The 17,052-nt window shown below is 33.9% G+C and overlaps 1 protein-coding gene across 8 annotated transcripts in view; it reads left to right on the forward strand.

The window, feature by feature from the left end:
* LOC106467852 (zinc finger protein 271-like) overlaps window positions 1-17,052 on the forward strand; it is a 43,402-nt gene that overhangs the window by 21,661 nt on the left and 4,689 nt on the right. For 3 of the 8 annotated variants that reach the window (XM_022396051.1, XM_022396052.1, XM_022396050.1), the window contains exons 5-6: window positions 15,911-16,020; window positions 16,454-16,622. In XM_022396051.1, the coding sequence (XP_022251759.1) occupies window positions 15,911-16,020; window positions 16,454-16,622 (279 nt within the window). Of the gene's footprint in view, window positions 1-10,304; window positions 10,528-10,832; window positions 10,973-15,910; window positions 16,021-16,453; window positions 16,623-17,052 lie in introns of those variants that run through there. The other 5 variants (XM_022396055.1, XM_022396054.1, XM_022396056.1 and 2 more) reach the window with 5 other exon arrangements.

Genomic DNA, 17,052 nt, shown 5'->3' on the forward strand with positions numbered 1-17,052 from the left:
TTATGCCTTTCTCTGCTGGGTCCAGGTTCATCATCTTGACTATCGTCACTAGATGGATAGCTAGCATCCTTTTTTAGGCCCGGCATGGCCAGGTGGTTAGGGTGCTCGACTTGCAATCTGAGGGTCACGGGTTCGAATCCCTGTCACTCCAAACATGCTCACCATTTCAGTCATGGGGGCATTATTATGTGATGGTCAATCCCACTATTTGTTTGTAAAGGAGTAGCCCAAGAGTTGGCGGTGGGTGGTGATGACTAGCTGCCTTCCCTCCAGTCTTACACTGCTAAATTAGGGACGGCTAGCGCAGATAGCCCTCGTGTAGCTTTGCGCAAAATTCAAGAACAAACAAACAAACAAGCATCCTTTTTTCTCATTGCCTCTTCATCATCACACATTTGAACACCACTTGACTCACTCACACTGTCTTTTAAATTACCTGAGTCAAGTGCATCAAGCATATTTAAATAGTAATTAGGGTTACTACTCACTGCTGTAGTGATGCAGGCATGGTTAATACAAAATTGTCGTACATTCTGCTTAGACATCTTGTTAGTTATTGAAGGGCTGAGTGGAAAACATTGAGAGAAACCATATATCATCATTAGGTGGGATGACAATAAATACTTTCCAACTTATACGGTAATTTTAAATGACAGTGGGAAACATTTCTCCAAGTCGCAGTGTGAAAGGGTGGAGGCACTGAGAAATATACGTCCCAGCTGCAGTAAAAGGGTTAAAACTGCTTTTATCACTTGACTATTGATTTGCACAAATTTCAAATCACACCATTCAGCTTGAAACATACTTGCAGCTTTCAAGGGGCTAACAGAGCTTATACTGAAAGGACTGCAATGGAAGAGGAGTCTGATCTGTACCAATGATGTTTTATTGTTAAAGTCTGCGTTTCACAGAATGGGCATGGTAATTAAGTGGTAAAGAGGGGCATTCTTTCAGGTTTGAGCTACTACAAACATATTTTGTCATTGATATTGTTATAAGCTATATTTTCAGTATTTTGGTTTAGATGTTTCTTTACTAGAGAGAATTGCTAATCATGATAATGATCAAATGTTAAGAAAGTTCTTTACAGTGTAATGGTCAAGAGGTTTTGTAAAAAATCTACAAATATATATAAGTACAAGAATCAGTGAAGCATTAGGTTCAGGTAGTTAGTAAAGTGAATGAAAAGTTAATGAGAATTCAGTAAAGTATTTTGTGAGTCAGCTCAGTGTTTGTATTGAGTTATTACATTTAATATTTCAAGAGCTTCAAGAAGAGCAACTGAAGGATCCAGATCTATCTTGGGCACTTCTTGTCATGCAGCAAGATGAAGCATGAACAACACATAATATGGATGCACATAACCTATGTCTTGTGTACAAGTAGCTGTGACTCCATAAAAGTATGCTGTAATGTGTTTTATAATCTTTGTTGTAGCCAGTGGTCTCCAGGACTCGTAAACAGAAAATACTTGAAACTTTCCACAGTGTAAGGACTGTAGGCTACCACTGTGTTACATTTACATGTACTAACATATGAAAGCAATTTCTCTGGCCACATTTGTGCTTAGATATTGAGCAGTCTACATTTTGTGTTGTGGAAAGAGAAAACCACTGAAAACGGAATAAACTTTAGGAAAACGTTTTTGGTTATCCATTACACATAAATAATCCCAGACAGAGTTTGTCCTCTTTCACAGTCTGCACAAAGTAATTGCTCTGTGAGATATTTGGTTACTTCACTTGTTGGACTGAAACATAATTGTTCAGTACAATTGTACAATCCATTGCTGACGTGTTGCCTGAATAGTGGATATCAAAGTGTAGTCCATAGTAAAGATGCACACTTCAATGTATTATTACCAGTTCAACGGTATGGCAGATAAGACTATCAACCAAATGCTTGCAAAGTCTGTTATTACCAAGCAAACTCAAATTACTACACATCAATCTGGCATATTGTGCAACAGAGCAGAAGTGGACTTGTTATTTGGTGGACAAGATTATGTGAAGTCACGTGTTAATATCTAGAAAAGTATACTATAAAATGGAAGATGTTACAGTAAGATGGTTTACTTTGATCATGAGGTCTGAGATTGAAATTGGCACAACCTGTGAGCATGGAAGGAATTTTATTCCGTTAGGTAGGTCTTTATCTCTTCTTTCAACAGGACAGCTTACCAAATTATGAGCTTTTGCCAATCATACATTACTGACAAACTTCTAGTACATTGGATAGGTGAGAAGTTGAAGCACGTTATCAGAGGATGAATATAATACTCTTCTGTATCATCTCAACTCAAATAATGAGGAAAAGGCTGCTAGACATTTTTATCTGGCTGCCCAAGAGAACTCAGATGTGCAAGCACCATTAAAGGAGTCTTATAACAGCTCCAACAATCACACAAGACACTGGTGGTAATCTTCTTATTGACATTACTGACCAGCCATTAATAAAGTCACTTGATTGTAATATCAGTGAATTGGTATTCCTTATTTTTCAAGATGTAAAGTGGTTTTTTTATAGTGGAATTTATATACTACATTATGTAATTGTCACTTTATGTTTCCAAAGTTAAAATAAAGTTTTATTGCAGCATTAATGGGACCAAAATGATGTTGTGGCCCATAGTTTCACAGACATTGAGCAGTTTTGTCAATATAGATTTACAGGATACTGGACAAAAACTGCTTATTTACTACAGCTGACATTAGATGTTTGGACGATAGCATGTTTTCATTATGCAACTGAGGATGATGACAGAAAAGGTGTCAAGATAATTTATTTTTGAATTATCTAATTCAGGAGTAGTGTAATTTATGCAGAGCAGATGTTGCAGTACTCTAGAAGCCTGCAGTAAACACGAGTGTGTGTAGAGCTCCTGCATGTGAGTTGTGTTTGGTGTTACACATGGTTATGGATGCTATACGAGTGTTGTATGACACAAGTGAACTGGTCACACGGAGAATACAAACATCAAGTAATGTATGAAAGTATTTGAAGTGAAATTTAAAGCACTGTGATACGAAAAAAAAAGCAGTTGCTGATCCACGAGACATTATTTGAATATATGGTGTACATGATATTTTCATTAATGCTGGTGAAAGAATACATTCTGCTTTGATACTGAAATATTTGACAAATAATGGATTTTTGTTGAAAGGATTAGGTGAACTCAATACCTGAAGAAAACATGAAGTTTGGACTGAAAGAAGTCTTGTGGGGATGAGATGTTCTGTGTTAACAGATTCTCACAATCAAACCTTAAGAGTTGTTACTTTTACATTGGCTAGCCTATTTCAGTTAGTTGATATGGGGTGTATTCATAAAACAACCAGATGGTGATAAAAGGAATATACAGGTAACTGTGTTAGCTGTTGTCATGTAAATAGCAGCAGTGGATAACACACTATATTTTGGGCAAGTTAGAGATCCAATAAAGCCTGATTGACTGGAATATTCAGTCAAAGAAATATAATTTTCTGATAATAAACATCTGAGTGCATTAAAGTCACTTGGCCAAGACAGTAGTTAGTAATTGTGACCAAGCCATCACAATATCCCAACCTACATTTCAAGTTTAAATTCTGACCAATGAAATTCGATTTCACCATGCATCTTTTATTCCAGACATTTTGTTCTACATAATAAAATCCTTTACCCTTTAGGCCATCTTGTCTTTGACTAGATTTACCATAAATCTTATACACATTTATCTTGCTACTTCACCTCAGATACTTGCATGGAAACTTCATTCACATACTTTCTGAAGAATGATCCATGCTTCGTCTCCACCTGAAGCACAAGGATCAACCTGTCGAGCCCCTAGTTTCAGTCAAGCCTTCCATCTCTCCAGTACTGGTATTAACAAAATCTGCAACTCTGGATCCAACTGTGTCTTTGATGTCTCACTTGATATAAATAATTTTAATTCTGCTAGTCTTGTTGCATCCATAGAAGAAGAAAAAATTCTTTTTATTTATATCTTAATAGTTATTTTCAGTTGTTTACAGAAGAGAAAATAACCTTTATTGGTAGGTAAAAAGCTACCATTGAAGATTTTGTGTACAAATAATAAAACTTTTTGATGTTAGTTCAGGTATGATAACATGCTGATATTTTCTCATCTACTAATTGTAACATGTCACTGTTACCTAAGGTGTTGAAAATCATTGATACTGTTTTCATCATCAGTAAACATGTGCTTTGATTTCATACAGTATCATTAGTGACTGACAGAAGTTGCAAAAAGTTCAAATGTGTGACTTTTCCATTTCCCACTTCATTTTATAAAAAAGTTAGTCATCTTATTGTTGTACGTATAGATATGACATCATCCTTCTATTTGATAACATGAGAGTTATCATCTTCAGTGTTCAAGTGTTTTGTGCACAATCACTCAATATATAATGTTGCCCTTCTTGATAATGTGATCATTTATATTCCAATATTCCCATGTTTTGTGCACTACAGTTAACCACAGGACTGAATATATTTAAACTCCTATTCTAGCCTCACATACACGTATACACGTTGTGTCAGTTCCCAAAATGCACTTTTCTTCCATCCCAGTTACCTATACATCATGAGATACATAGAATCTTCCTATAGTAAGGATAACTTCCAACTTCTGCTGGAACTTTTATGCCCACTTTCCATGCCAGTTACCTATACATCATGAGATACAGAGAATATTCCTATAGTAAGGATAACTTCCAACTTCTGCTGGAACTTTTATACCCACTTTCCATGCCAGTTACCTATACATCATGAGATACAGAGAATATTCCTATAGTAATGATAACTTCCAACTTCTGCTGGAACTTTTATTCCCACCCGCTGTTTGTATCAATCCTTTCTTCATTTATGTAGGCAGTTTTTCACATTTCAAATTAAGTAAACAACTGAAGTTGTAGAGGTAGTGGCAATCAGTATACTACCTGTTTTTCCATAAATCAGACCCTGAGCTCATGGAGGATTAACTTATAATCTTATTTTTTTATTTGGAGTAGATGGAGTATTTCCAATCAAACTTCACCCCATAAATTCACCTAGTTTTTTTTTTGGGGGGGGGTATGTCTTTGTTGTTCCTTTGATTGGAGTGGACTCTACAACAAAATATCCTCAGAACATTTTCTCCTTGGCTCAATAATAACTGTTGATTCCTTACAATCTCCACTGTTGTGACCATGTTTCCCACAGTTATAAAGATCTTCTCTTTGTAATGTCCTCTTGAAGGAGTTCTTATACCATACTGGCTATAATTGACATCTCGCAATATGCTATTTAAGAGTTACACTTAAAATGTATCTTCTTAAAACCTGGCATGGTATCACTTGTACATATATGATGTTGTGTAACAGTGGTTCAACCCAATTGACCATCTGGTCCAATAAATACATCAGCGTATTCTGCCTACAAGTTGTTTTTTCTGCATTGAGTTTAGATTGTGTGCACAGTCCTCAACTAACAGTCTCAGTGTAAGAGATGCAACCTTTGCATTACATAACGTTGGTTACATTCACTGTGCTCAACATGCAGTTACCTACTGAAAATCTTTAGAAAGTGAGACAAGTCTTCCTTTGCTTTACCTTTAAATGTCAGTGAAGTAATCTGCTTTGCTTCGATAACAGGGGCTAGAAATGCTCTTTTCTGACTTCTTAATATTCACTTGCTTGATTCATATGTTCTCTACATTGTTTGGCACCAACACTCCAACGAATGACAGACTCCTGATATAGGATGGTAGTGTAGCAAGTTGCTCTCAGCAGCTCACTCTTTGACTCTGCTGGATCTCAAACTCCTTCCTGGATCATATTCTTCTATGCTGTATACCTCCTGTTTTGAGGAGGCTTGCCACTACCCCATTATGTACTCACATTGTTTGGCACCAACACTCCAACGAATGACAGACTCCTGATATAGGATTACACTACCATCCTATATCAGGAGTCTGTCATTCGTTGGAGTGTTGGTGCCAAACAATGTGAGTACATAATGGGGTAGTGGCGAGCCTCCTCAAAACAGGAGGTATACAACATAGAAGAATATGATCCAGGAAGGATTTGAGATCCAGCAGAGTCAAAGAGTGAGCTGTTGAGAGCAACTTGCTACTCTACCGGAAGTTGCTCTCAGCAGCTCGCTCTTTGACTCCGCTGGATCTCAAATCCTTCCTGGATCATATTCTTCTATGTTGTATATCTCCTGTTTTGAGGAGGCTCGCCACTACACCATTATGTACTCACATTGTTTGGCACCAACACTCCAACGAATGACAGACTCCTGATATAGGATGGTATAGTAGCAAGTTGCTCTCAGCAGCTCGCTCTTTGACTCCGCTGGATCTCAAATCCTTCCTGGATCATATTCTTCTATGTTGTATACCTCCTGTTTTGAGGAGGCTCGCCACTACCCCATTATGTACTCACATTGTTTGGCACAAGCTGTCTTGCCTGCTGGTGAGAAAGTTTATGTTGGTGGACAGTGTCCATCATTGGTGTTACCAGACTCTCTCTCTCCATTCTCGTTTGGCTCCACCAGAGCTAGGGTTGAGCTACTATGGTTGATGTTAGTCTCAATGTTCTGTACATACAACACTGCTCGATCTCAAACTTGGACCAGATGCAAAAAACACATTGTACATACTCAGTTTGTGTTTCCCTCATAATATGAGAATTCAAGCAAAAGGCATTACACAATTTAGCAGCTAATAAAAAAACCCACAATAAACTACAGTCGTGGTACCATATGTTATCCATATCTGACCACTCTATCTTTAATTTAGGTGAACTAAATATAAGTTTGGACTTTAATGGGTTGGTCTACTGAATAACAGGAGATTTGGTCAGGATTTTGATCGGAGAGTAGTTCTAAAACTCTTAACTTATCTTGGTCAGTATTTAACAGAATAATGAAGTCATGATTATAAAACAAAATGAGCAATATTTATTAACATTTGTATATTTCTGTTTTAACACCTTTGCATTTTTCTGTCATTTCATTATAACTTTTATTAAAACAAACTGAGTGTACCCAATAAGGAAGCAAGTATTGTATAAAGAACAAAGTTAGATAATGTCCCCTTCCTTTTTCTTGCCTCCCAAAGACTACATGGTAAATCTGAAGGTTTATAACACTAAAAACTGGGTTTTGATATCCATGGAAAGCACAACACAGATAAACCATTGTGTAGCTATGTGCTTAACAAATAAGTCCTTGTTCGTTGTTAAATCCTTCATGACGTTTTTAGACGCTATTTTCATACCCTGCTTTGTGTAAGGTAATAATTCACTCACTCAACTGATTAAGTATTTGTGCCTCTAAGTTCGTGGCCAAAAGTTTCTGAAATAAAATAGCTCATGTACACCATTGGGCAGTTTCCAGTTACGATACTGAAAATAACAGTAATAAAAGCAGCAACTCAGACACACATACTGGTGTATTTTTATAATGTGGCCCGGCATGGCCTAGTGGTTAGGGCTTTCTACTTGCAATCTGTGAGTCATGGTTTCGAATCCTCATCACCGAACATGCTCGCCCGTTTAGCTGTTTGAGCACTATAATGTAACAGTTAATCTCACTGTTCGTTAATAAAACAGTAGCCCAAGAGTTGGCAGTGAGTGGTGTCGACTAGCTGCCTTCCTCCTAGTCTATCACTGCTAAACAAGGGGTGGCTAGCATAGATAGCCCTTGTGTAGCTTTGCTTTTACTAAACCACGGTAATAAAAAAATTAAGTGTTAAAAACTGCCCCGTTATATACAAGCTAATATATTACTTATTATTAATTCGCTTGGTGAAAGTGTGACGTTTAAAGGTTTTAAATGTTGACAGTAATTACAAAACACAACTACCAACGATAAAAATGTATTGTTGTTTTTAATTAGTGTACTGTTTGTTTTATAGCAAAACCACATTGAGCTATCTGATGTGTCCACTGAGGGAAATCGAACTCCCGGTTTTAGCGTTGTAAGTTTGTAAACTTATTGTTTTACCACCGAGAAATTGTATCCTGGATCTTGGCGTTGTAATGATCGTATTCATAGAATTTACCTCTCTTTCTCCAGATCAACATTTCTGTCCGTTGAGCTAATATTTTTTTCATTAGTCTTTGTTACACGTGTCTGTGCATTACATTTAATATGCTCCACGTGCATTTACGATATTTTAAGTTTTTCATAACTAGGAAGTTATGTGTACCATATAATACTGAATTTCAATCAGGTTTCTACAGTGACGACAATCTGATATGAATTTCGCTATTACCTGTTAAAAACGTGTTTGTACATTACACTTAATGCCTTAGAAATTCATCAATAATTTTCCCTTTTTTTATTCAGAAATTATGGTTGGTGTTCAACATAACTCAGAATACCAGAAAAACTAATTCATTTAAATCAGTCGTCACTATAAAACATGGTATACCTTATACAATACTAGCTATCTTTACCCGGCGTTGCGTTGGGCGGGTATTACCTGAACAGAGGATCGACATTTAGTTATTTTTAGACAGAAAGGATCAAACGAAGATCTCGTATTCTTGATGCTTCTTGCGAACACCGCTCTGCATGGCGGATGACGTCACTATCCCTGTGAAATTGCCGTTCTTGCTCAGACTCGGCTTGATGATGAGTAGCTTGGTTTTTTCGTTGGCTATAAAGGCGTATTTCCCTTTCTTGTGGAGTCTCACTTGTCGCTTTTATTGCATACATTTTGCTGCTTGTGATTGGCTATCAAAATTGTTTTTTCTTTTCCTCGACATTTTACTCTGAGGTACGTAATCAGCGTCAGAAATGGTTATCATCCCTAACTCCCCTCTCCCTTCCCAAAATAAAGTGAATAAAAACTAATTTAGTTTTGTATAATTTCACGTAGGTTCAACTTATTTATATTATAAAAAAAAGTACAGTATTTGATGGATATTTATTCTGACACAACGGTAGCACACCTCTCTATGAAATACACATACATTTTTCTGACGTCATTTCCACTTAAATCAGACCAAACATTCTGTCTGTCATCTGTGGAAAAAAATTAGATTACAAAATTTGCATTGACACTAAATAGGTTTACGTGTTAAATTTTAGTAACAATAATTTAACATTTATAATAACGTTTCATCACGCTAAAGATATCAGATGAATCACGCGAGTTTCTGTGTTTCAGTTTTAATTTATAGAAGAAACGTAGTTTCGTGTACTACTAGCCCGAAAGAAGACGCAAAGGCGAAACGTCGGTTGAAATAAAAGTCATCATATAATTATCTGTAATGTAAAGGTGTTTTTTTTTTTAACATTATTATCAAAATGCGTATAACCCTCCAGTATGTACTACACATTTTGGAATACAGCAGAAGAAATATTAATGAAAAACCTATTTTATTAGAATTTTAAAAGGTTTACAACTTGCAAGTACTTGGCCGGAAGTAGATTTCTCTGTGATATACAAATATTGTTTAGGTAATTTTGAAGTTTGAGAAAATAGAAATGAATATTTTTTTTACACAAATGTGGAATTGTTTTATTACAAGTTAGAGCTTTTACAATAAGTTGAGTAAGGAGGATTTGTTTTTAGAAACTTGTGTACTTGAGAATGCCCGCACCAATGATCGAAACATCGTCCCTGTTCTAAAAACACATCTTTCTTACTTTAATGTAAAAACTAAAAGCTGTATTTTTTAATAAAACAATACTTATTCAGTAAGTAAACTCAAAACGAAACAAATATGGAATGCTTATTTTTGATATGGTCTCATGCCCAGTGTCAGTATATTAGATGATGAATAAGAATAGGCACATGATATTCTAAGACAGTAGTAGTATAACAAATGATTCACTACGATATATTTCATGTCCAAGTCAGCATTGAATTAGTTGGTTAATATGGGCAAGGATCGTTAAAAACAATTAACTATCTTGTGAGTGTTTTGCTGAAATAAAATCCACGTTCAAAAGTACTAGTATTAAGTCTGAATCACAATACCTCCTGTCCAGTGGCGTAAAACTTTAGGCTTAAAAATATTCAACGAAACTTAAAATACAGTAAACTCAAATAACAACAAAGTAGTAGCAGACGACACCTGTTTATAAACTGAGCACGCGCGTATTTTGATAAGGATTTTTCAAATTTTAACATGTTTTGATATTTCGTTTTTTTTTATTTTATAAAATATATTTTAAGTATTCACTGCTAAAGAATTTTTTTGATATTTTAAATTTAACCGTTTTAAGATATATGAAATGAATGTGGTGAATTTGAAAAAAAATTCTTAAGAAACCAACGATCGCAAAGTCATGCTGAATCGAAATTCAAAATGGCGCAGACAAACGAAGCCAAGAAATTCATATCCAGTTAGAATTTGCAAAGACTTGATTGGTGTATGCGTCTAATTATAGAACCAACAACGTCATCACAACGATTTCGTTTCTTATTACAGAAAACCCGTAATTTTTCTTTTTAGTAACTTTTGTTTAAACAACTTTTATCAATAAGCACGATTTTAAGAAAATTACGGTGTGACACACCGACAGGTGAATTATTGCATAATTGAAATTGAATTAACTTATTAAGCGAAACATTCTTCTACTAGTTCTAACTTTGTAAACATCAAAACTTTAAAACTGTAATAATTTTAAGTAAGAAGTTTGAGCTTTAAAGTCAGGTAATTTAGTTTGTTATTAATAGTGACATGTTTCAGAGTCGACGTATATTTTTGGAAATAGCTCTTTTGATGGATAATGGTAGTACTAGTACTGTATCGGCACTTTCATCATCAGTCGTCATATAAATGTGGTGAAATGATTGTTTTTTGTTTCAAAATGCTGTTTCTGGGTAGTGAAATTACAAGCTTCAAGAAAGCATGTAAAGGATGAAATATTTATCCAATCATGGAAGAATTGAAGGTGAAAATTGAATCCCTTTCTGCTGAAGAAGACAATGCTTCATTGAATGTGAAGCTCCTGACAAATGAAGAAGGTAAAGATAAAGATCACTTAGCAGTAATTCTTAAAAATTAGATCTCTCTGACAATTCTATTTCACGTTTGGCATTTTACAGTTTAATGGAGAAATAATTAATCATTGGGGGTGGTCAAAGATTAAGCAATTTCCTTCACCCCGCACAAGGTATTGATAAATTTTGCTTATATGGGGTGATGATAGTTTACATGATAATTAGATATTAGTTTATTACATTTTTATTCTTCCTGATAAAGATTGGTATTATCAGTTAACTTTTGGTAAAACAGTATTAGGGTGATTGATCTTTGGAATGGATTGCCTTCAGATGTAGTAGATTTAATGGATGGGTTTGTAGATATTTGAATGATAAGGGCTAGAGATGTGGAATTTAATCAAACACTATAATTGATTAATCAAAATTAGTGTTTCCAGTTATTAATATCATTGAACATTCCAGTAACTTATTAACTGAAGATATGATTAAGTGGATTGTCACAAAATGAATCAACTAATCAAAAACAGGGTTTTCAGTTATTTCACCTCTCCAAGTAATCAAAATAATGCCATCAAACTTGCTTACTCTGTCTTTTTTTCTGGCAAAGCTACTAAGATTATCTTCCACCATCACCAATTTTTAAATGCTGACTAGAGGTAGGGCAACTGTTGTTTTGTTTTTTGTTATCTGATGATAAGAAATATGACAAACGTACTGACAACACCTCCTGCTGACAGTTTTGTTATTGTAGTTGTTCTTGCTGACCAGAGAGAAGGCAACTGGTCATCAGCATGCACTGCCAACTTTTTTTTTATGTACCATTGTAAAAAGAACACTCCACTAATCAGTTAGTTGAATGTAATTGATTTATAGGACTATCATTTAAACAAATATCTCTTATTGCCCAGTTATAATAGCTGGCCTTTAGTATTTTAGTTTAGTGGATGGGACAGCCTAGATGGAACAACAGGTCTTTTGTTGCCATTGAATTATATCTTATGTTAATTATAATTTATTTGGTTTATAAGTGTGACATTTCTCTTCCTTATCATATGTGTTTTTAATCTAACGACCTTCCACGTTTATCCCTTTAACCAGCTATTATTTATTTCATACATTGTCTTGCTTGACTTTTAATCTAGAGATGTAAACAACCAAAATTTTATTTATATGCATAACATTTAAGAAACAACAAAAGGCTTGTTGGGTCCACCAATGTTGTTTCACAAAAAACTTCGATGTTTAAATCTTTATCAAGCCTTCCCTTAAATTTACTGTATTCACCACATCAAAAGGCCAACTGCCGAAGGTGAAGATGGCTCCTACATTGTCAAAATATATACTTGCGACTCATATTTATACCATTCTCAAAAACTGGACTATTAACTTAATTAATCAATAACCTATGACCATCAGTTAGTGTCAAGTGAAGTAACTGATTAGTTGAAATTATGATTAAATCAATTTCTTTGATTATTCCCACTATCCAAGTAATCAGAATATTGCCACTATTATTTCTCATTATCGTTTTTGATTGACTCAAGGTTTAGCTTAATGACTATTTTTATTTAATCAAATTATCCAAGTCTTGTGAGAATAATCAATTAGTTGAATATAATTGATCGATAAACCCCTGCAATTAATCGATTAGCAAAGTGTAGTAATTCCCAGCTATAATTTTCACCATTAAATATTAAAAAAGATTATGTATTAATACTGTCAATTTTCTAAAAATCTTAACACTAACCAGATCCCTCTAACTCTTCTTTTTTCAAGAGAAAAGAAACCTTAACCTGTCCTTTTATAGAAACCTATTCAACTAGGGTATCTTATTCTTAGTAGTTTCCTCTGAACCTTTTCCAAAAATTCAATGTCCTAAGGTAAGAGGGCCAAGAATGAACATAATAGTCAAAATGAGGCCTAATCAATAACCTATACAATGAAAAATGATAACCTGTCTAGTCTTATATTGATCATTTCAACAAATACAACCAAATTCATATTTGCCCTACCGTTAGCAACAGCAAACTGTTTGGATGAGTTAAGAGGCTGTTGAAACAAAACACCAACATTTGATACTAAGCACACTGAGCAAAATTTAAATGTTCATTCCATACATAATGGCCATAACTGTAGTTTAACCATAGACTATATGATTTCCCCCCAAAAAAATATGTAGAAAGCTTGTAAATGATAAATACTCATTTGTTCTCTAGAGTATATATTAGAGCTAGTGGTATTTAAGCTGTGGTTTATACCTAGAAATGATATGTTCTGCATGGGATTTAACATCTTCTAGTCAGCATGCCAAAATTCCTATTTTTATAGTTGACAATTTAATCAGTTTTTTAATATAAAACGTATTGGCTTCAGTGTATACTCTATAGATATCTAAATATGTTCTGAAGTTTGTTTCTTTAAGCTAGGAAGTATTCCTGCTTCTGGTAAATCTCTCCATCCTGATTTCTCCTACGCTTATAAGTTTAGATATCTTTTACTTGAACCAGCTTCAGTTTGATAATTAACGATATAGAAATGAATCAGTACTTGCAGCAGTGAAGAGTATCTGTAAATGCTACTCTTAACACATTTACTGTTTAATCCTCTGCACATGGGATCATTTTTTGACAAACTATGCAACCAGCAGGTAACCTTGAAAGTATACATTCTATAACTTTTAAGTTGATAAGTATATCTTCACCAAATTTGGAAGACCTTTTGTAAACATTACAAGCGTTTGGTACACAAAACAAGCAGATTTCTTAATTAAGTATTTCTACCAAAAATTTGTCTTTCAATTTACTGAGTCATCCTGACTCGTGATTTTCATGTTGAGATAAAAAAATACCAAGAACTTTTTTTTTCATCTTACAGTTTTCAAAATTCATTTGATGATTTTTAGAGCCTCCTAAATGAATATTAGTTATATTGAATCTGTTATTTTCTATACCTCAATATTAAGCTGACTTTTTACCACCACAAAGAAAAGAAATAAATCTAAATTACCCTATTTTTCTTTCTAGTATGACTGCAGATTGTAACAGAAAAACTAATTCTTCATCTTAAGCAACCTCAGGCTCTGTTTACAGATGTTTCATTTTATTGTTTTAATGCTCTTTGACCCATTTCTAAATACTAATCCTGCATAACAAGCTATAAGCTACCCAGTGGACACAGTGTAAGTTATAATATTGAATTGGATAATTTTTCTTACATAAACAAATTAGTTTCAAATTTTAATTACTTTTATAATAATAAAGTATACATTAAAAACATTAAATTTACTAATTACCTGTTAGTCTTGTACTTTTCTGCAGTGAAAATCTCAATAAATGTTAAGTCTAATTTTTGCTAAGTTTATTGTTAATACTTTACTTTCAAATATTCAGTTGAGAACACAGTGTCTTCTAACTGTAATTTAATTTAACTGGCTTTGTAAGTATGTTAAAATAATTCCTCTTATGTTGTCTAGGTGAACCTCGGGATAGCAACTTTTAAACTGTAAGAATTCCTCTTATGTTGTCTAGGTGAACTCGGGAATAGCAACTTTTAAACTGTAAGAATTCCTCTTATGTTGTCTAGGTGAACTTCGGGATAGCAACTTTTAAACTGTAAGAATTCCTCTTACGTTGTCTAGGTGAACTCTGGAATAGCAACTTTTAAACTGTAAGAATTCCTCTTACATTGTCTAGGTGAACTCTGGAATAGCAACTTTTAAACTGTAAGAATTCCTCTTATGTTGTCTAGGTGAACTTCGGGAATAGCAACTTTTAAACTGTAAGAATTCCTCTTACATTGTTTAGGTGAACTCTGGAATAGCAACTTTTAAACTGTAAAAATTCCTCTTACGTTGTGTAGGTGAACTCTGGAATAGCAACTTTTAAACTGTAAGAATTCCTCTTACGTTGTCTAGGTGAACTCTGGAATAGCAACTTTTAAACTGTAAGAATTCCTCTTACATTGTCTAGGTGAACTCGGGGATAGCAACTTTTAAATAAGAATTCCTCTTATGTTGTCTAGGTGAACTTGGGGATAGCAACTTTTAAACTGTAAGAATTCCTCTTACATTGTCTAGGTGAACTCGGGGATAACAACTTTTAAACTGTAAGAATTCCTCTTACATTGTCTAGGTGAACTCGGGGATAGCAGTTTTTAAACTGTAAGCAGAATAATTCGAAATCTGTCATCAGACAAGTTAATATATTAATATACAAACTTACAGTATAGATATTGATAAGACATAATCTAATTTTATAGCCACTTGTCGTCTTGATTTATTGAAATATAAACCAGAAAGTCAAACCCACATTCCATGCCCTCCTATTACATACTGTCAAAAAAATGTCAATTCTTTCTTCTGTTTACTACATTATTTACAACCAACAGAAAGAACAAAATTTAATTTATTGAAGCTCAAACAGAGGAAAGAATGTTTAAATGAACAATTTGGAGCAAATCATTTTCACTTGAAGACTGAGTATTTAAATATATCTTTGTGAAATAAAAATAAAACTTGTATTAAAATATGGTTTATTAATTGTGCTTTGATGCTATATTTATTGAGATACATTGATAATAAAGTAGCTTACTTAAATTTTGAATGTAATTCTGTAAAAAATATGACACATTCTCATATCCAGGGGATTAAAAGTATACTGTTTATGTAGCAGGTTATTTGTAAACTTCTAAGTTTATATCTCCAGTTTGGATAAGCAAACTACACTTAACCCTTTCACTGCGACTTGGACGTATATTTCCCAGTGCAGTGGGAAATATACGTCCCTGTCGCAGTGAATGGGTTAAAGGAAGAATTAGTCATTTTCCAACTGTAGCATAAAGATTAAGTAAAACAAGAAAATTGAGCTACTTTAGAGAAAATGTCAGTACACAGCAAAGACTTATAGTGATGCACAAGTCATATTCATATTTGTTACAAGCATATTTAATCTGTATCTATAGCAACAGAAGAAGCCGCTTCTTCAAAGGAATCATCTACACTTTTCATCGCTGATTTTAAAGTTGCAGAAGAAAAACAAGAAGAGAATTATGATAAAGTACCAAAAGCTGAGGTAACTTGTAAGAAATAATTTTTACTGTAATGAAATAGCTAGAAACTTTTGATAAAACATTCAAACGGTGTTGCTATTGATTTTTTTACTTTTCTCTTATATATCTGTTTTCATTTAAAAGATTTGGTATATCCATTTTAATCTATTGAAGTCTGTCAGGTTTTGTTTTCTTGAACTATTTTCAGGAAGTGTATAGACAACCATTTATTTCATGGGGTCAAGTATGTTTTTGAGCTACTGTCACTACAGGACTTCATAAGTACAATATATTACTCCTCTGTTATCTTGATCATACAAAAATGTGGCTTAATTTGTCATTAAAAATCAGTTAATGTTAATTAAGTAGCATTTAATGGAGGATTGAGAATTCATATAGTTTTTGACATCAACATCTGTTGTTTGTAATCAGTCTCTCAAATTCTTTTAATTTCAGAACCCATTTGTCAGAGTGAAAACAGAACAGGATGATATTATTTCGATGTTCAGTAGAAACGATGATGAAGTCGTTCATTGTACACATCATGGTGTTATGAATTTGAAAAAAGAAAAGGAACCAGAAGAAGAATTACAGCAAATTAACTGTGGGTTAGAAGTTTTATCAGGTGAATATAAACATTTCAATATTATATTCATTAAACATGTGGTGTTGGAAAAACTTGTTCTGAATTGAGTTAGATATTGCTAATCTTGTACCATTGTTACAGAATAAACTTAATAAAACATTAATTACTGCATGGTGTATTTAGATTATCTTAGGTTTGTTTTGTTATGCTGCTAGTAGAAAGCCCTGTTGTTAGCTGTCTGGATCTTCAGAACCTGATCAGTCAAGTTACATATGGTCATATTGTTAAGAAGTTACACATTTATGTCCTAATGTCGCTAATTTGAGAAACAAGTTGTGAGAATAATCTATAGACTTGTGATACTATGTTTTTCAGGAGAATAATCTATAGACTTGTGATACTATGTTTTTCAGGAGAATAATCTATAGACTTGTGATACCTTTGATACTATGTTTTTCAGGAGAATAAT

The sequence above is a fragment of the Limulus polyphemus genome, unplaced genomic scaffold, assembly GCF_000517525.1.
Source record: "Limulus polyphemus unplaced genomic scaffold, Limulus_polyphemus-2.1.2 Scaffold2766, whole genome shotgun sequence".
Taxonomy (NCBI): domain Eukaryota; kingdom Metazoa; phylum Arthropoda; class Merostomata; order Xiphosura; family Limulidae; genus Limulus; species Limulus polyphemus.